The following is a 20650-nucleotide window of genomic DNA, read 5'->3' on the forward strand; positions in this document are numbered from 1 at the left end:
TTGCTGCCGAAAATAGCTAGTTTAAAGGTACCTCCAGTGTTTTTCTGCTTCACTAAAGTCAGTGCTGTGGCTTTAGCATCAATGTACCCTGAGAATGCACAGTATTAGTGTCAACAGTGCAATAGTATCTCTGTTTAGGTTTTTCTGGCAATACTGGCATGGTGTAGGTAGCTTACTCCTGCAACTGCCTGCATTTCTAATTCTCTACTGTTGAGTCCTGCCCAGAGCAGATGTGTGGGAGTGGCACTTGGATCCTGTGGTTCAGAGCAAGCCTTTATAGGAGCACAGCTGGAGACCACAGTGTAGTGCCACAAAGTCTGGATATAAATCCAGGTCAAAACTTCTCCAGCACTGAGTGGATTTGGTTCAATTGCCCCTATCTGCCCTGATGGCTTTACAAGCCCTCCTGCTGTTTCAGCTGTGCTGCATTGTGCAGCATCCAGTTTTGTAGGCAAGTGGTGCTGGTCTATTAGTAATACTCACATGGCTCTGGAAAGGCACTGTAAATTCCCTGGCATAGTTGTCTTCCAGACAGTCTAGTCCCCAGCTGAAGGGATAAAAGTGGTGGGACTGGTGGGGAGCTGTTGTCACCTCCTACTATTCACAGAGCTCTGAGTGCAGTCTCTCTGCTTTCCCTGCAGGTGGCAATGGTATGGATTCTGTAACAAAGAAAACGAGGCAAGATGGATCAGAAGTTACTGAAAGACGTAAGGAGAACATTTTTTATTTTTATGTCACACACCCAAAATCCCAGAAGCAGATGCCCAGTTTTGTAAGGGATTGAATGCTGACCAGAGGTCCAGAACTAAATTCTGCACCTGTCCCTGGTCTCTCTATTGAAGTCAGAATAAGGAATAGAATGGGCCAAGATCAGACATTTAGAGACATGGAGCATGACCTGATTGTTTAACCACAGATGATTGCTCTGTGGTAACATTTCTAGTCAGTAGTGCAGACATTTGGATTCTCCTCCTACCTCTTATATCAATGCCCTGCGTGGCCTAGAAAATGTTCTTTAGATATCTTTTTTGGCTGTGTGTAAAACAGAGGATGTTTCCTGCTGGTATTATGGGAATTAGCTAGTAGGAAGTTAGTAAGGGGTCTGACCATAGGCTTTGCTGTTACAGCAATGGCTGTGGTTCAGAAGTGCCCAGAAATAATGCTTCCATGTTTTACAGGAATCTGGTAAAGAAAAGTCTTTCATGGCAGCGATGTTCTTAGTTACTGTAGAGTTAGAAAGGCCTGCAAAAAAACACACAGCATTGTATGCTAATGAGACTGCAGCCCACAGGCAGTGTGGTCTTAAGGGACTTTTCTTTAAATGAGTCGATCTTTTTTGAATAAGTCATGCTCTTCCATGGAAATGAAGTAGAACATTGATCTTGTTTGGCTATATTAACATGCCATTATTTCTGCACCTTTTTCTTTCCTCAGTTATTACGGAGACTGTAACCACAAGACTGACATCCTTACCACCCAGTAAGTAATTGTCAGTCATTACATTACTTCTGCTCAGTGTTCTGTGCCCCTCCATGCTATTTGACTGCATTATTTCCATAAATCCCTGGGTGCAGCAGGTCTCAGTGTGGAAAGACTTGCACCCAAAGAGAAGCTATTTTCAGAAATGCCTCTCCCAAAATACTTGTTAGGGGAGAGAAGGAGCAGTATGTGGGGAGCCATCTAGGTATTGTCAGAAACAAAGCCGCACAGTCCACTAAGACTGGTAGACCAGACTCTCCAAGGGCTTAAGCCCAGATATAGGGTCTCCAGTGGTGACTGTCTCTTGGGGACATGGGTCAAAAGTGATGGGTCTGCAGCCTCCACTGCTGGGGCTGCAGTGTATTCCCCTATCATCTTATCCAATTGACAACGAGTGAATCTTTTTGGGTAATATCAGATGTCACAGGTGATTTCTACCTCTGTAGGGAAGTACAAGTACCAAGTAGGAAAGAATCCTCCATGCTCTTTATACCACTGTATTCTTGATTAGCTTGCTGCAGCTGGGTTGGAAAGGAATTGCACTATCATCTCATTTATGATGAAGGTTAACAGGAGTATCCTTCAGTCCATGTATGGAGCAAAACTTCAATACAAACCTGCTGGGCCTGCAGTGTGAATGCTTATCTGCTCTGCCAAGACACTTCTCTGCAGTTCTGGTATCTCGCCAGACATGAAGCTATACTTGTAATTGAGCATGAGGACAGTCTTGCAGTGTCCCTGCTCTTCTCATCTTTTACCCTGAGAGAATGTCTCATTTTGTGCTCATCTCTTCCAGAAGGAGGGAGCAGCAGTGGACTCAAAACATCATCCCACACTGGAGGGAGCGGAGTGGAAAAGAGGTCTTACACCCATGGCAGCAGCTATGTGACTTCAAGTAAGGAATGAAGACATTGCACAGTGAGGAAAAAGAGGGCAAAGGCAGGATAAATGGTCTGAGGAGAGATTCAGGGCAGGGAAGTAGGATGAGCCAGAACTAAGGAAAACAGGGTTTATGAAAGTAGAAGTGGCAAATACTCAAAGCAAAGGTATTCGTTCCCTAAAGCTGGGTGTAAGGATGGGTGAGTAAATGGCAAAATTCCCATTTTCCACAGGGAAAATTTGATTTCAGGAAAACAACAAAAAATGCCATTCCCACTGTTGTTAAGAAGTCATTCAGAAACCAAATTTCCCTTCTTTCAGGAATTCCAAATCACAATCTTTCTGACCATTTTTGTTCAAAAGACAGTTTTGATTAATGTTTTTGTTGATCTTGCTGAGGATAGAATACTGTTAATGAATTTCCTAGAAAATATTTTCTTGTGTGTGTGTGTCCATGGCTTTAGCACTTTGAACAGTCTGCCAGATTTTCTGGACATGCTGAATCAGTATGTGCTGTCTACTCCATAAAAATGGGGTTCTTCTCTAACAGCATTCTTTGCCCAACTGTTAGATTGTCATAGCAAAGGTTTCTGAAGAATAAGCTTCCTAGCCAGGTTTCTGGCACACCCCTCTCTCTGTCCCCAGTAGGACAGACTGTGTAACTATCCTTGTAGAAAACATCCTCCATGCTCCAAAAGAGCTGACAAACCAAGGGGAGTGAAGTGCAGTTTGGAAGCTCAAAAGGAGAATTAGCCATACCCAACAGATCTGACAGACACCTTCATACCAATTAAAGGCCAGAGTGTGGAATCACTTTGCCTCAAGGCAGATGTGAAGTAACTCCACTGAAGACGTCAGTCTAATTGTCTGGACTGGCACCAGTCTGAGAACTGAATCCAGCCCTGCAAACTCAGACAACTCTGCAGGATTGCCGTCTTCCTTGTTATTTCTTTTCAGTGTGTGGAGGAAGAGAAAAGAATCTGAACTTCAGAGATAATGAGTTCTTGAAGTTCCACGGAGCATTTTCTAATCTCTGCTTTCCCACTCTGCTTGCAGAATGCTTCCAACAAAGGCCTACTTGACACAGTAGTTCTTTCTGCTGAATTAAGTGGAAAAGTTACAGAACAAAATGGGTCCTTGTAGAGGGGAAAGTCGGCAAGAAAACACTGTTGAGATCACAAGGGCACGCTCTTTTTGCAGTGATGGGTAAAAAATATCTAGTCTGATCCTGCTGATCAGCGTGGGTATGTTGCACTTTAACACAGGGCTCCCTTTTTGCTGCACTCTGATCATACTCTAGCATTAGATTTCATACAAGAGTATGAACACATTAGTTATGGCTGCTCAGTTCTTTCTCCACAGCACTGATGTGAATTACAAAGGGAAATTCTTTCCTCTGTCTAAATATAACAGCCATTAATACCCTCCAGGCTGCCTTGGGCCTGACACACACCTCAATCAGTTCTCCAGGAAATGGACTGACTAAGGCATGACCAAGTGAGAGTGTGGATAGCTGCTTTGGAAGGGAAGTGGACTCATCTCTGCTTTCCCTTATCTCATGAACTGAATCTTCAGCACATGATCTTCAGCACTTTGAGTTTGGCTTAACAATCTCCCAGTTTTTGTGGTCTGTGTCATATAACACTTGAGTTCACAGGTGATCTGTATCCAAAGCAAAACCCAGCACCATCCAGAGCCAGATTTATTCCTGCTCAGGGGAGATGGTTCATTCATGGCCCTAGGCCAAAACCTGCTGTCATATATATCATTGACAAGATTTGTTTTCAAACCACAAAGATAACCAATAGTCCTCTCTGCCTGAATGCTGAGGACAGTCGAAGTTAGACCCAAATGTTGTTCTTCCCCATCTCTAGTTTTGAGGCACCAATGCAAATTTGTCCAGCTCAGAAGACAGTAGCATAAAGCACCCAGGGCATCCAGGGTGTACATCCAGGGCATATCTTCGATTTGCTGAGGGCATTTTGTTTTACCTATAGGTGGAAGTGGTAGATTGAATTCAGCATCATCATCTTCCGGCTACAGACAAACCCAGTCTCCCAGCTCTACTCTCACCAAATCACCTGGCTCAACATTTGAAAGAAAAACCTATGTCAACCGCCATGCAACATATGAAGGTATCACAGAACATGCCATAGAAAGGAGGCAATGTGTAGTGTGCACTCTGAGGTCACATTAATGCAGGATTGTCCCAAATAGCACAAGAATCCCATTGTGGTTTTGCTAGGTAATAAGCCTTCAGGGACACATTTTAATGATTAAGTCCTATTTATACTAATGCTTATTCCTAGAAGCAGTTGTGCCATATTTTTGCTGAAAGACATTAGCAGCTCTTTCATGTAATCCTGAATAGCTTTTTTTTAAATTGAAATGTTTGTTACCCACTGGGATTCGACAGTTACCAGGAAGACATGTTTTGAAAGCTTTTAATGATCTTGTGCAAAGTATGAATGAACACCTTTCTGTTCTTTTCAGGGAGCTCCAGTGCCAACTCTTCTCCTGAGTTCCCCAGAAAAGAGTTTGGTATGTTCTTTTTAGAGCTGTCCCTCTAAACATTATGGCAAGGTCACGTGAGTTGGTGACTACGGTGGCTTTTTGCACATTGCTGTGTCTTGCTCTACCTATGCTGCCTCTGTATTGGGCAGCCAGTGCAGCTCCGTGACTTTGGAGGAGTTACTTGGCATTTACATTAACAGCTGACAGCAGGGTCTCTAGCTGATACATATTCAAACAGAGGGTGCATACTGTATATCTGCTACCATCAACTGCTTTTGTGTCGCTCCCCATATGGCATAGGACATGGACAGGAGAACATAGACATGGGATGCTTCATAACATTTCCTCCCCCCCACGCCCGCCATAGCTGGGAGAACAGCTCCAAGCAAGAAAGCCCAGACTCTTAGGATTTTGAGCCATTGCTGGATATACTTTTCCAGTAGCTCTTTTCTAGGCTTCAACATGTTTATATTGAAAGATGAGCTGTCTATCAAGTAATATATTTACACTGAACATTGTCAGCAGGTATGAGCTTGCCCTGTCCAAACTCTGAGCTGCCAATTTTACTCAGTGCAGATAGTGAAACAATATGATCAGGCCGTCTTTCTGGCTCAGAGAGGAGGCAGGGTTTCACAGTGTCCAACCTTGGTTGGTGGGGTAAACAGGCCTATTAGCTTCCTTTTGGCCTGTTGAAATGGGAGATCACCATCTACGAACAACATTTATGCATACAAAAAGAAACAGCAGTTGGTCCAGAAATGCTAAAGGTGCTACTTATTCTTTAAGATATCTTATGGTCTAAAGGGGGCCTGGTAAAAACTCTAAGGGTTCAATTCCCCCAGCTGTGCCCCAAGTAAAGAAGGTTACTGTCTGAATCTGAGCACTCGGAGCAAGATCCATGTGTTCATTTTCAGAGATGTCACAGGCAGTAAAACCTAATACTGTTTTTCTCTCATTGCTGTTCACAGCATCTGCCTCCACAAGAGGGAGAAGCCAAAGTCGAGGTGAGTGATACTGTTCTTTTAGAAGCCCCCTTTGTTTTCTTCAGTATGATTCAGGGTGTGTTAAATGGACCTATTCCTTAGCTGGAATCAACCAGTTTAAGTGTACAGCAGTCCGTTGAGGTATGTGGATTTACACCACCACAGATGTGAACCATTTATCTGTAAGCAATTGCTTAAACAAGCTCGGTGTGAAAATTGACCCTAATGAAAGTCATGTTTGCTACCATAAACTCAGTCCAACCATGCTCTGTGACCCGCCTCTGACATATTTACAGTAATTGTATTCACGTTCCTCCTACTGTGATCTGTCTTACAAACCATAAGGCCATACCCTGAAATGATCTCATGCTGGTAGTAAGGAGATGGTGAGGAAATTATGGACTTGCTGTGGTCTGTTTAGCCAGATCACTGTAAAGCTCTGCATTGTTTAAATCATTCAGCTCTCCTAATAATTTATTAAAAGCGTTGGGGAAAGCAGGATTATAATGCTCTGTAAGAGTGTAATAGCTGTTCCCAGTTGCTTGAAGAGGAAACTATAATGTCACTTTATCCAAGTTAATTTTAGCAGTGGATATAAATCAAAGTGTGCTCTTGCACACTCCTCCTGGAGAATGTCACAGTTACCAATTATTCTATCTCAGATCTTCACAGTCTCCTCTAACGCACTACATACCTAAGCTCCCAGCAGAACTAGGCCATACATAATAAAACAGACACCAGAGAATCAGCTCCAGCTTCTCATATTACTTCAGAAAATAATTTCAATCCATCAGCTTCTCCACAGGATTGCCAAAGCTAGTATTTCTTTTATAGTGCATGCACAGCCAGATTTAATCTTGAGGACCACGTATCACATGTCCTGGCTGGCCAGTTTGCTTGTGGGTAGCAAGCTTAAAGGCTTGCCCCAACCAAATCACATTAACTCTATAGTCTTTTGTGCTGGACAGTAAAAGCCAGTAATAAAATAAAATACCTGGTGAGAATGTTGGCTTAAAACTGGCCTGTTTACATTCAGCGAGCCAAAAGAGAAGTCAGCAGGTTGTAAGCAACTAAATTGTACAGCCCATTGTCAAGATGACAGTGTGAATTTTATGCAAGAAGTAGTAGGGAATTTGTGTATTTAGTAAGCTTCTTTTGGCTCTCTAGGTTTTTGTCCAGAAGGACAATAATAATAATAAAGATAGTGATGAGTGGGAATATCAATGTGATTGAGGACTGCATAATTAGGCCTTCTATGTCTGGCAGTAACAATGCTATTGACTTCAACAGAGGCCCTCAATGAGTAAAATATAGCTCTCTGGAATTAAAAGTAGCAAAATGTGACCCCAAAGCAAAAAGTTACCCAAACCAATTTACAACCAATTCACATGGTCCATGAGTGCTGCTCAGATCAAGCAGCAAGACAGTAAGATGGAACATAGACAGCAAGAAGGAAGGAATTCACTTCAGCTTAAAGATTCATTCCCAGCTCAGGGCACAAATGCATCTCACTCCATATTCATGATCTGTTTTTTCTCTTCCCAGAGAGTGAAATACGAGTCCGACTGCAGAGCGCATCTCCCTCTGGCAGATGTAAGTGCCATGGCTTTTATTCCAGGGGGATCAGGTATAAGATAGAGGGTGTTGCTGCTCTATGTCTGTCTGCAGTGTCTCTGGGGTCCAGTCTTAATGATGATAGAAAGCATGTCATTCTTTTTTTCCTGTTAAGAACATCCATTTGTCTCCCCTTTCTGAACAAGGCAGCATGCTGTGGGTTAGATGGTGGTCTTGCAAGGATGTAGTTGTACTTAGTCCCAGAAATGAGGCCCTGAAGCTTTGTTATTAAGTAAGTGGCACCCCCAGAAGGCACCCCCAGAAAGTACAACTTCATAGACACAGGTAAATTCCACTGAATGTTTTAGCCAGGGCAAGATTACAGATCAATGAAACAATGGCTTTTGAGTGAGTCTGGACACTTGTTTTTCCTGCCAGGGACAGAGTTGGATGATGTGAAACGTTTGCTGAAAGGAAGTCGATCAGCCAGCTGCAGCCCTACTCGATCACCGTCAAGTACACTCCCGATACCAAAAAAGGCTGTGGTGGAGACAAAGATGGTTACTGAGAGCTCTCAGTCAGGTACTTGGCAGAGGATGGTTAGCAATGCTGGAGCCATTCCAAACATTATTTGCCGTAAAAATACCCAGTCACTAAGAACATCCAAGTAAGAATACATGGTCTCTGTCCCAGACAGTCGTGGCAATACAGAAAAAGGGTTAGAAAGCTGGAGGGCTGTCCAGATGTTGCCCTAACAAGAGCCATCTTGGGTAGCTTTCTAGTGACTTGTCTAATTTCCATAAAAATAAGCTAGTTCCTGCTGTCACCAGCTTTAATTCGGAGGTGCTTCTGGCAGAGACAAGAGCTCTAAGCAAACATGTCTTAGAGCAATTTGATCTCTTCTCTCCAAACAAGATGGAGATAGCACTGAAGACAACACTTGAGTCAGTGTTTGATTTATTGGCCACACCACATGGTCCAGAGATCACTAGAACCTGATAATAATAGAAGTGGTATTTAAAATACTATAACCAGCTTTTATTATTTATAAGCCTCACTACAGTGCTTGAGGCAGTGGTATTCACATTCACTCCACTGTCCTCCACCAGTATCTAAGAACAAGCAATACCTTTTTTCTTGCATATGGCTCAAATCCTGTCTAAAACTGGCAATTTTAGTCCAATACACTAGTGAACCAATCAGAGCCACATGTGGGAAGCAAAAGTCATACATCCCATGGCCCAGGATGATTTATTAACAGAATGGCAGACTGAAGTGTTTTATTCTAGTATCATAGCATCTACAAGCAATGAGATCTCTTCAAGGCATTTTGTGAATGATCGTGCTATCAGGTCAATCTTTATTTCATTGGTTAAAATTCAGGTGGGCTGCAATCAGCTGGCATTTGACATCAGTTATACCATGTTAACCTGGAATCATCATGTTGACTCCACAAGGGTAATTGAAATTTAAGGCAGGTGAAGTCATTTGCCATGTAAACCTGCAATGTATGCTAAGCCATAAGCCTGGTCTCATTGAAAACCACTTCTGTTTGTTTGGTGTTTTTACAGTGTCGGGGACATATGATACAACCATACTGAATACTGCCCTCCCTTCATACATGTGGTCCTCCACTCTGCCTGCTGGGTCTTCCCTTGGAGGATACCATAACAGCTCTTCCTTGATCAATGCTATGTCTCACTCTACAGGATCAGGTATGCTCCTTGGACCACCCAGGCTTGAAGGATGTAACTGCATACTGAAACTGGGTCAACAGCAGTGCTTTTTTTTGCACAGCAAAAAGAACTAAAATGATGGAAGAATCGAGATGGCAGGGGATATGCTTGAATTTTCTCTGGTTTTCTGTAACTTGATGCTCTCTGCTTCTGCACTGACTGTATTTGAAAATCCTTCTTTGTGAGGATCTATTGTCCTGACTGCCTGATCTGTCTCTAAACTTTGATGATAGCTTTACCAATTATGTCAGGCTCACATTCCCTATCAAAACTAGTTTTAGACTGTAGGTAACATTGGATTATCCTGGCCTCTTGTACGAAAAACTGGGGCTCACCCTTCAGTCCTCATACACTAAAGATGTAATCGTTAAGTGTTGAGTGTGCTTATACCTTGTAAGGCCCAATTCTAAATGCCAGAGATGCTGCATTTCCCAGCTGCAGAGAAAAAGCACAGGAAGCTTTATGATAGCATACTATTAAAAGCTTTGCTTTCTCACACTGTCTCATGATTGCAACTTATCTGATGTAGGATTTTCTCCCCTTTGTCAGTTCAGTAAAAGAGTGGTTTGGTGTCACAATTTTCAAGATTTTTCCTCTGCACAATGCAATTATTGTGCGTTTTCACTAACTGCATTTCCAAGTGACTCTGACTCTTAATTTCTGTGACTGTGCCACTGACCTTCGGGTGCTGGATTTCCGATTCCAGAGAAGTAATAACATTTAACTTCCTCTTTTTGCAGTTTTTGGTGTTCCAAATAACCTGGCTCCCAGCAATCATACTCTGAACGCAGGCCTGAGCACTTCCTCTACAGGTCAGATTTTTCTCTTCTTCCCTTCACACTTTCACAGCACCACAGTGCTGGAAGACATGTACAATGAAATAATACCTATATCACTCTGTTTCTCTTCTGTTCCTCATCTCAGTGTCAGCAGCTTGTCTGCACACCCCGGTTATTCTTTGGTTATGGCGGATTTATTCTGAGTCAGCCCTGTATAGCTGGTGTTAGCTCCTGACTATCTGGGAGGCAGGGAAAACTAGAGATTTTCCAAGGAGAAAAATTTGTCTTTTGAAAGACACCTGTTAGGCCAGCCTGTTTATTCCCTAGAACCCTTCCCTAGGGTAATGCCTTAAAAAATAAATTCAGGTGTCCTAATCCATAAAGATCCACTGCTCCTGTCAGTTTTCCCTGTAATTTCCCTTTTCTTCACCTGGCTCATGACTTCTGGCAGACTCTCTTTAATGTCACTAAACCACTTCTCTTCCTTTCACAGTCACACACAGTATGTCTACAGAGCACAGTGCTATCATGCAGGGTCTCTGACTGGGCCTGCAGAGAGAGCAGGGTGTACGAGAGCAGTCTGTACACTGTACTAATATTGCCATGATGACTGTGGCACCAAAGGTGCCACCTTCCAAGCCGTTTGCTTCTCTCTGGACAGTACTTTGGCACATACTGTGTGCAGTTATCTCGTTAAATTTCCCTTAGTTGGACCAAGCCAGTTTTCTGAATTTACGTTTTCCCAAGTGCCTCACCTGCAGAAATGTCCATGCAGCCATGAGAGTAGCCTCGCAATCTAACTTGAGATGATGTTTTAAAATGGTCACCATTATTGTCCTGGGCCAACAATAACTTATACAGCAAAATGATCTAAGGAAGAAAACATTTTTGTAAGGAAGATCTTTGAACAGGAATGCTTAGGCCTGTGATGCCTCCAGCTAGCTGGTGAGATTTCTTGGGAGAGGTCATTATTATTATCATTGGGTTTGTGTTATTTTTAGCCAGAATACCACCTGCACTGCAGGACTTCTGTAACCCTCATTGCAATGTTTTTCTTTGCAGTGTTTGGAGTTCAAAACAACCTGTCTCCAAGCTCTTCAACCCTGACCCAGAATGCTACTGCAGCCTCCGCAGGTCAGCAACAATTTAAGCCTAGAGAAAGTGTGAGGGTCGCCAATGTGTGCTGCCTTCTCCCACCTTTTCTGTAGTGACTAGAAAGTTCGTATGGACAGAGGCTCCTTCATTACCATCTTTTTGTGTGGAGCAGTGTAGTATGAGGGGACATTGAGGAATGTTTCCTCTGCTTTGCATGTGCAGGAACAGCTCCCAGTGCCTATGTAAGCACTAGAGATTTGCTTGCTGGGGAAGCCCTTGCTTGTTTGAGTTGTCCAGGTACCCTGAATGAGAAAAGATTTTTTAAATGGTGTGCAGCCCAAGGTTGGTGCGTGTAGGCACCTTGTTATCCTTCATCTCTTTCATTCTTGAATTCCTTCATTGCAGCATATGGGATGAAGAACACTTCTCAGAGCAACACCATGGCAAGTACTGGTGTGTCTGCCTCAGAAGGTGAGTGTATCATTCACGGTTGTTTATGCATGGCCCTGTACAAGCATATCATGATAAAAACAAGTTAGAGATTCATCCAGCTGAGTGACAGTAACACCTGGCTCCTCAGGAGCATGACTTGTCACTAGCCAAGTCTCCCACCAGTACCTTTTTGAAAAGAAAGCAAATGAGCCAGAAGCTAAGAACGAGCAAATGAGCTGGTCTGATTCAGATCTCCCCCAGTTTGTGGTAACTCAGATGATTTAATTGCAGCTATTTCTGCTCAACAGGCAGGTAACTGGGTAGAAGATCACATGTGTGAAATTGTGCTTCATTTGAAGCCAAAACATTTGCAAGGTTGCTCTTAAACATCATTTTGCAGTACTACCAGCCTCAACCACTCAAAAAATCAAGGAATTGACTTATACATGATCAGATTTTTTTTTTAAATGAGAGAAATTGAGGTCTTTCTACTGGCCTTTCATCCTTGAACAGTTAGGATTCATCTTTTCCAGCTTTTTTCTGCAACTCTGAGAGCTATAAATTAGTCTTTTATTTTTTGTGAAAGGGAAGCCAGATTTCATTTGTAATCCAAGGGCTCACAAAGATGAGGCTTAAAAATAGATGTAAATACCACAGATGTTATGATAACATTTCTAATGCAGGTTTACTCCAGGTTTGTGCTAGAATAATGGAATAATACCATTCTGGTTATCTTGATTTTCAATATTGTGTCAATTTGTGTGCAAATTCAGGTTTGTACATCATTCCAGGCATACTTGATACTGCCTAATGGCAGAAGGGTGACCACACCAATGTTTTTGAGCCTTGTTTGGCCTGTGCCCAACCTCAGTAAGCTACAGTTCAATGCCTCATAACCACACTTGGCTCCCAAGGATATGGAGTGCTTTGTGCTTGACAGAGCAGGTCTGCTAAAGGTGCTCCTCAGCTTGAGATGTGCCGGCTCTGATGCCCCTGGAATGTTTCTCTCAGACTGAGTTTCTATGATTCTATAGTAGGCGTGTTTGAGAAGCGAAGAGGTCATTGAGCAAATAATTTCTATATGTGATTGAATTCCAGATGCTCTCCATTTCTGGTAGCAGTTGTTCCCCTGCTACTGAAATACACATTTCAAAAGAAATCTAATAACGTGCACAGCTCTCTCCTTAGCTTCAGTGACCAGTGTGTCTCTTACTGGGTGTTTATAGTAGTGGCAACCCCAGTCACACTGGGACTAACTTATTTTAATGAACAGAAGTGTTGCAGCTTGTAGTTATGACTCATTGACCCACACTCATCTCCTCCTCTTTCCCATCCTTTACCAACATTCCAGGGGGAACTGTTCTGAGCTCCCAGGGAGATGACATTCTGCGCAAAGACTGCAAGTTTCTGCTGCTGGAGAAGGAGAACGCCCCAGCAAAGAAGGAGATGGAGCTCTTGATCATGACAAAGGACAGTGGCAAAGTCTTTAGTGCCTCTACCACTGGGCTTAATGGAGGTAAATTCTCTTTTTTGGGATGTGTGGGTACGCTGAAGGCAGAGAAATGGAGACTGATCGTAGAGGGGGTTCAGAGTTCAGGACGCTGCACCTGATTCAAACCCCTGCAAGCCAAACAAGAAGCTCTGGCAGGCAGTTAGCCTTTAACCATGCCAGCTGCAATCTAGGTCTAGCTTTTGCATTTGAAGCTCCAGAGTGTGCCTTGGAACATTTCACAAAGCTCAGGAGCTTTGGAAGCAAAAACTAGATCTAGTTTAAACAGGCAGAGCTATTGTGGATTCCCAGTAAAAAACATGCCTTTTGCCAATGAAAGAAGATAGGCCTGGTTGAACTTCTGGTGTAATGTTCTTAATTATATTCGGTTCCTGTTGAGGATCCTTTGTAGAAGACACCTTGAAGAAAGAGAAGCAGGGATTTTCCTCCTCTTATGCTACAGATACTGGCCTAAAATCAGATGCAAATGGTAAGAGTTTGTCCCTGTGGCAATGCAATAGAATTTTTTTATTCTGCCTCCATTACTACCTCCCCATTGCAAGCCCATGCTCTAAGTTTGATCATGCATAGAAAGACTGTTAAAATCTCTTCTACTGCTGTTGAAACAGGAGGACTGAAATCCGTGCCAACAAGGGACAAAGCAACTTATGCAGGCAAGTGATGCAATTCCAACTTTCATTGGAGGGAGCACCAAAGCACAGTATACAAAAAAGCAATCGTTCTTGAGTGATGTGAGTGATCTCTGTGCAATGACATCAGAGGGAAGGCATGTTCAGGAGGCTACTCTGGCTGTAATGAGCAGAGCACGCACCAGACAAATTGGTACCAGTGATTTGATTGTGGATGAGTGGGCAGTTGGGGTATTTTTTTATTTTTTTATTGCTGGAGAAAATCAGGTAGCTGGCACTACAGCTGCATCCTGCTACCAGGACAGATTTATGGGGAGAGGAGGGCTCAGACAGACTATGCTGGCTATTGCTATCATTTATGGCTCAAAACTATACAAAAAATTGACCACAAGGGGACCACGTTTTTCAGCTGTTATATTAAAAAGTACTGAGTGTTGTCCCCTGTTGGAAGTCCCATTGGGAATGCTGTTCCCAGCTTCTACAGGGACTAGAATTACACCCACCGTGTGCAGAGTGGGGTGTAAAGATTTTTCTCCATAGCCCTTTGTATGATGGATCAGACCTTGGTGTCCTTATTCTCAAGAGATTCTTGACTCTGAAGTCAAGGAACTCTTCATTAACCAGGAGACTGCCCCTTCTCTTCCAGAAATACGAAATGGTGATGCAGTGGGTGCAATCGGATCAGCACCATCCTGGTGTCCCTGTGGTTCCTGCTGTAGCTGGTGGAAATGGCTCCTGGGTTTGCTTCTGGCCTGGTTGCTTCTCCTTGGATTGCTTTTTGGACTCATTGCTCTGGGTAAGAAATAACTCAGGAACAAAATGTTGAATGGCACAGAAAGACAAGCAGAGGGTGTAAGCTGGCAAAGAGGCCAAGTACCAGAGATATCAAGGCAGAGAACTGAGGAGGAGCACATTCAGCTTGGTGGTGACTGCCACTAAGATATCACAAATGGACAGGAAGAATGGATAGGGAATGTAAACCTTTGATGAGGGGTTATATAGTCTTGGGGTGAGTAGGATAGGAAAACTTCCAAGATCTGAGGTCTTACTTCTTGGAGACTAACAGATTCCAAAGTTGTCATTTAAACTCCAGATATCCCTGCTAGAAAAAAAGATACAAAGAATAATACTGCAAAACTCAGTGGCCATAGCTATCTGACACAGTGTTGCCTTGTCCCTGCTATTAGAAGTACATATTTCAGGCATGCATCTGTGGCAGCATGTTCCCTAGCATTTTACTTTAACCTTCCAGGGGAAGAAGTGAGAAAGCTGAAATCTCGTGTGGAAAACCTGGAAAAAATCAATGGCGGCCTCCTGACAATGAACCAAGGGAATTCAAAAATAGAAAAGCATGTTTCAGGAGTAGACTTTCTTCATGGTATTTCACCCTCCTCAACCTTGCCTCATGAAGAGTCAGTTTGGTTGATGGTGAAGAACAGACTGAACCAGGAAGTAGAACGAGGTGAGCAGAGTCGATGTCTGTGATGCTGCATGAGACCTGATTATTTAAAGGGGAGTGGGAGGATTTGATTGCCCAAGGGCCTAAAGACCAGGACTTTTAGACTGCAATGAAGTCTGTCAAAAATAGTGCCCTCACCTGTCCTCACAGACAGGCTGTGCTGGAGCTCAGAGTGCTGCCACTAACACTGGTGGTGCATCCCTTAAAGCCAGAAGAAAAGGGAGAAGAAAGGAGGATGTGAACCTGTGCCAGGATGTATCACGTTTGCTGTAGCAAGTGAGTTTTCCATTTTGAAAGAACGACACAGAAAAATGAACCCACATCTTCTTTCTCATGCTACTTTTGTTAGCAAGGGAAAGATGATTTAATTTTGTTTAACAGATGGTGGAAATAGGTTAAGAATAGAGGAGCTGACATTCTCCCAACTTCAGAAGTTTCATGGATTTGCAAAAGCAAATTTGCTGAGGAAACTCCACTTACAAAGCCATGCTGTGCTTGATAGCGGGTGCCGCCTGCAGCCTCAAAATCCAAATAGAAGGATCCTTGTATGTGAAGCGAGTAGCTATTCTGTTGTGTAGTGCACTCTAACAGCCCCTTCACTTCCTGTTACAGGCTACTTCCGAGGGGAGAGAGGAGAACCTGGTGAGAAAGGTACGGCCATATAGTCCTTCGCTTCCCCTGTCCTATTCCTTGGCTCTGGCAATGCACAGGTTTGGGGTGTATGTTGCCACAAGGGGCAATTGGCAGTGAGAAAGATGAAGCTGGTTTATACTTGAACAAAAGGCGTGTAAAGCTAGTTTGCCACTTCAACTGTAGAGAGCCTGATCCAATGCAGAACTAATACAGGAGGCCCAATCTTGCATTGTGCCAGTGTGAAGGGCCAGATCCTGTTTGCCACTAGTGCAATGGATCTGATCCTGCACTATTCAAGTGTGAAGTGTCCCTGTTCACCCATAACTCCTTCATGTTTCATTGAAGGTGGGAAAGCGACTAGAAAAACCAAATGAATGAGCAATCGTTGGAAATATCTCCAGGATCTCTCCTGATTTTATTTTTTTTTCTTCTTTTCTCAGGTGACATGGGAATGCAAGGTCCCAGAGGTGAGTCTGGAGTTACCTGCTTTCTCAGGTAGATTGGCAGCCTGCCATAGGGTAGGCAATGGATTTTTGCCTGGGTAGCAAATGGATTTTTGTTACTCCAGAAGTCAGAGAAGCTGATGCATTCTGTAGTTCAGAGGTTCTTGTGATGGTTGGGTTTTTTTGCTCTTCTTCCGGGCAAAGACAATTTTAGTTCACAGTAGAAGAGAAAACAGATCTCACTTTGAATCTGGAAACTTCTTTTACCTGGATGAAAGTCATTCCTGAAGCCAAACTCTACCTGGTTTAATCACAGAGTGCTTCAGAGGATTTTGCATGGTGTGAATGATTCAATCCATTGCATAAATACAAGGGGGCCAATGTGGCATTGCTGGAGATAGTAGAACTTGTAAATGTGCCAGGAAGGTAAACTCCTTTTTATGGGGGGTGAGGGTCGGCCAAAGTGACAAACAGGGAAGACCTATTCCCCACTGACTGTCTATTTCTTTCTCCCTACAGGAGAGCGAGGACTTCCTGGTGTCCCAGGTGGGCAGTAGTACAATCCCCCTTTGAGGGAGGACATTTAGTGACATTACTGTAGGCACTGCAAACCTAGCTCAAGGTGGTTCTCTAAAGAGTCAGTATTTAGCATAGACTAAGTCACTTGATTAATACCTTGGTGCTGAGCTACAGACACAGCTCAGAGACTTAGTTACAAGCAAGGCCTCAGCCTGACTTCCACTTAGTTGAACATGCCTAATTTGGGGATGTGAAGATCCCAGTCTACCTTTGAAAGAGTCCCACAGCTGCATGAGTACTTGGCCCAACTTCCTTGTGCTCTTATATGTATTGTGTTTTTTCTAAAGGGATCCCTGTTCAAGTACCCACTTTCCAAGTAATATATTCTTTACCACAGCTGATGAATCCCTCCAGGCTACAGGTTCCCCTAATTTGCATGTTATTCTTTCATGGTACACAGACAAGGACTCTGAACATTTGTTGTGTTTTTCTTTCCAGGCATTCCTGGTCCAATTGGGCACCAAGGACCAGAGGGACCAAAAGGACAGAAAGGCAGCATGGGTAAGCATCTCTATCAATGCTGTGAGTCTCTCACAACTGACTGACACATGGCATGGGAATACAGATACCAGGTTGGTGTGATCATTGCCTTCCCCCATGGAGGTGGCCATGCAGCCTCTTGCCCAAGGCCTCCCATAAAGACACTTTTTTTTACAAGGCATTTGTTTCCTATAGGTGATCCTGGCATGGAAGGTCCCATGGGACAAAGAGGTCGAGAAGGGCTACCAGGGCCTCGAGGGGAGCCTGGACCACCTGGATTTGGAGAAAAAGGAGACAGAGGTAGGAACTAGGTGTCCCATTCTTGGCTAAAGCAGAGATGGACAAAAGCTAGAGTTTGGTCCCAATTTATAAAGCACCTCAGTGATACAATTGTATTTGATTATTCAAATCTAGATTTCATTTTAGACGTTTCCCAGCACAGACAAATCTGGCCTAAGGGATTTTTTTTTTTGCCAAATGGGTAAACAAGGTCTCACAGTCAGGTTTGAGTTTGGCAGAACCAAAAGCGCTTAGTATCAAGGTCATCTTCTTCCCTGTTATCCAAGTCACCAAAGCTGGGGGATTTGTCTTGCTCATCCTAAAGCCCAGTGAGACGGGATTTTTTTCTTGGACAATGCGTGCTTATTTGGGTGTTTTGAACTGACCAGCAGATTATTCATGACACTTGCCAGAGAAAGAATAACAGGAGATGGGATAATGGAAAAATGGGATCACAAATGTATTCTACAGTATCTATTCATGATCTTATTCTGCAGGTGGTGTTGGTGAGCCAGGTCCTCCAGGGCCACCTGGTCCCCCAGGTTCTGCTGGCCTTAAAGGTAAATAAGATGGACAGAGAGAGCCTCGCAGACTGGTTAGGAGTAAATGAGCACTCCAACCTTCCTGTTCCACTTGTGTTGCACTGCAGTAATCAGAAAAGTCAACTAATGGTCCTCCTTTTAGATAAAATTTACTTTGGTGGGTACACATAACCTTTAGAGCAATAAATTCTTGGAGATTTTTAGTGAGAGTGGGGATTGGCAGGGAGGTTTCTCAAAACACCAATCTTTAAGATGTGTGATGTTTCCAGGTGTTTTTTCCTCTGCTTTCAGAAATAATAAGGTAAACTCGATATCTCTAACAGGCTTCTAACAGAGTTACAGCTCTACAAATCCATGTAACTGGGATAAAAAATGGGTCCCACCTGAAGCACAGATCCCAGCGTCTCAGCCAAGATGGAAGGCTTGAGTCTCTTTACCTTACTTAAGGGAAAACCACTTCATCTATGTCACAAGAACTAAATTGTGTAGATTTGTTGTCCTGGTTTTGAGGATGCTAGTGATGCAAATTCTTCTAGTGGCTGGAGGAATTCCGATCTGCTAAACAGATGGGTTGTGGATGCTGTTGGGCAAACCAAAAGAGATTTGTTCATTTTCTAACTGTGGTGTTACTGAAAGAAAATCCACGTTCCTTATTCACAGGTCCGATGGGTTCTCCAGGCCCACAAGGTCCTCCAGGTGAGTGCTGCATTCCTTTGCTATGGGTCTAGAGACTAGACAAAACAAAAACAGAGTGAAAGCTTCTCATAGTTTTTCTTCTTCAGTGATGCATAATGTTGAGTGGGGTGGATTAAACGCCCCATCTCATTTTTCTGCAGGTCCTCCTGGCCTACAAGGATTTAGAGGAGAAGCAGGTCTCCCAGGTGCTAAAGGTAAGCTTCTCTTCCCCTTGGCAATTACAGAAGCACTAGCTGATTTGATTTTCTAGCACTGCTATGAGTAGCAGACTTGGTCTGAGCATGTAGCATTCTGATGCTAGGGGCAAAGAAAAGCATAAGACTGAGGAAAGGGGAGGAGGAACTAGACTTAGTGATTGCAAGCAAGTATTGAGAAATACAAGAGACACAGAGGTAATAGAGCAGTCTAGGTGAGGAAACATGGTTGGGTGGATGGAGCTGTATTGAAGGAAAGGAATTTCCAGTTTGAGTTTGTCTGATATCAGAGTACCTGTATTTCCCCTGTGATTTTTCTTGATGCATGAAATTCCTTTCCCTCCTGACTTGTTATTACTATTTTTCAATCATCCATATATCTTTCAGGTGAGAAAGGAGCCACTGGAGCCCCTGGACCCAAAGGTATGTTGATCAATTAAATATTTTTTGTGGGTATTTTCTTTAGATTCTTTTAGATATGGATACTGTCCATGGGTATCAACCCTATCCTTCTTTGGCTTTTTTCTTCTGTGCTCTTGTCAGAAAGCAGACTTTATTTTCTCTGATGGAAACATTTTACAATGAAACAATCTCACAGAATCCTTCCCTTTTTTTGTACTACAGGTGATCAGGGTGAGAAGGGTTCTCGTGGAATGACAGGTCAGTGGATTGTTTTCCTGGAGTAACAGCCTATCTAATATACATGTGTATTATTTGGGTTTTCAAATAACAGTATAGCCCAGCCAATCCCAGTTAGCTTTCTGAAAAAGTATAATGATGTTATTGGTTATAGGAGTTTTATTTTTGCACCCAAGTTTTAAACAAATAGATCCCATTCTTGATTCCAGTAATCTTGGTAGCAATCTTTGTATTTAGCTTTAGCGAAATTCTCCCTCACGTGCCCTGTATTCACTTCACTTGAGCTTTTCTAATGCCTAGAGACAGTCACAAATCATGAGGCCTGAACATCCTGTCAATGCTGTTTTTCAATTGCAAAGCACCAAATATTGCTGGCAGTCGTAAGCTGTGTCTTCACCAAGATTTGTTTTATTCATTTTCATACCGTTTCACTACAGGTGAACAAGGCTTAAGAGGAATGCCTGGTCCTCCAGGAGAGCCAGGGGCTAAAGGACCTGTAGGTGAGTAACAGAAGACAGCTGTATTTATATGTGGGGCAATGCCATTTCCACCCAGAGTGTGTTTCTATGAGCACAGACAAGGAAACAACATGGGAGTGGAATCATACTGGTTGTGATCCTAGGTCTTTTCTTTAGATAGCTAAGATTAGTCTGTATACTCAGAAAAGATGTCCTACAGTTAAGTTTCAAGTGAACTTTTTCTGGATCTTCAGTAACTGCAGCCAAGGTTTCTTTCAGATACAGTATGATGAAAAGCCACTCCCTTGTGTTTAGGGCTGTGCTCCGCTTAGTAGAACAGGGCAACTGTGGTACTATTTCAGCGGTCCCTGACAATCTCTTTTCTTTGGACAGGACAAGCTGGCCGTGATGGACAGCCAGGTGAAAAAGGTAAAGGATTCCTTTGAGGTAGAAGTGCAGGTACTTTCTGATGTGGCAGGAGGTTGATTTGTAAAAGGGGTGGGAGAAGATGGCAGCAGATTCATGTTCTGAGATCTTCCTGTCTCAGAACTGTAGAGTCAACCATGTAAGCATGGAACTGAGACGCATAATGGAGCTGGCTGTAAACTCGTGACAGACTTCTTCTCACTACAGAACTCTTCTGTCATTGATGTTCACC

The 20650-nt window shown here is 43.2% G+C and overlaps 1 protein-coding gene across 1 annotated transcript in view; it reads left to right on the forward strand.

Annotated features, from left to right (window-relative positions):
* The first annotated feature begins 646 nt into the window (after positions 1 to 646).
* The window catches only part of COL17A1 (collagen type XVII alpha 1 chain), a 37398-nt gene continuing 17394 nt past the window's right edge, over positions 647 to 20650 (forward strand). Inside the window, exons 1-29 of the mRNA XM_075504062.1 lie at positions 647 to 707; positions 1435 to 1479; positions 2276 to 2374; positions 4356 to 4493; positions 4852 to 4899; positions 5841 to 5876; positions 7401 to 7448; positions 7848 to 7991; positions 8981 to 9124; positions 9886 to 9957; positions 10987 to 11058; positions 11425 to 11490; positions 12803 to 12967; positions 13341 to 13430; positions 13570 to 13614; positions 14237 to 14386; positions 14843 to 15052; positions 15662 to 15700; positions 16123 to 16149; positions 16645 to 16671; positions 17143 to 17205; positions 17380 to 17484; positions 17961 to 18023; positions 18666 to 18701; positions 18842 to 18895; positions 19283 to 19318; positions 19520 to 19555; positions 19972 to 20034; positions 20386 to 20421. Coding sequence (XP_075360177.1) covers positions 653 to 707; positions 1435 to 1479; positions 2276 to 2374; positions 4356 to 4493; positions 4852 to 4899; positions 5841 to 5876; positions 7401 to 7448; positions 7848 to 7991; positions 8981 to 9124; positions 9886 to 9957; positions 10987 to 11058; positions 11425 to 11490; positions 12803 to 12967; positions 13341 to 13430; positions 13570 to 13614; positions 14237 to 14386; positions 14843 to 15052; positions 15662 to 15700; positions 16123 to 16149; positions 16645 to 16671; positions 17143 to 17205; positions 17380 to 17484; positions 17961 to 18023; positions 18666 to 18701; positions 18842 to 18895; positions 19283 to 19318; positions 19520 to 19555; positions 19972 to 20034; positions 20386 to 20421 — 2212 coding nt within the window. The 5' untranslated portion in view covers positions 647 to 652. The remainder of the gene's footprint in view (positions 708 to 1434; positions 1480 to 2275; positions 2375 to 4355; positions 4494 to 4851; positions 4900 to 5840; positions 5877 to 7400; positions 7449 to 7847; positions 7992 to 8980; positions 9125 to 9885; positions 9958 to 10986; positions 11059 to 11424; positions 11491 to 12802; positions 12968 to 13340; positions 13431 to 13569; positions 13615 to 14236; positions 14387 to 14842; positions 15053 to 15661; positions 15701 to 16122; positions 16150 to 16644; positions 16672 to 17142; positions 17206 to 17379; positions 17485 to 17960; positions 18024 to 18665; positions 18702 to 18841; positions 18896 to 19282; positions 19319 to 19519; positions 19556 to 19971; positions 20035 to 20385; positions 20422 to 20650) is intronic.

This window comes from Mycteria americana, chromosome 6 (assembly GCF_035582795.1).
Source record: "Mycteria americana isolate JAX WOST 10 ecotype Jacksonville Zoo and Gardens chromosome 6, USCA_MyAme_1.0, whole genome shotgun sequence".
Classification (NCBI taxonomy): domain Eukaryota; kingdom Metazoa; phylum Chordata; class Aves; order Ciconiiformes; family Ciconiidae; genus Mycteria; species Mycteria americana.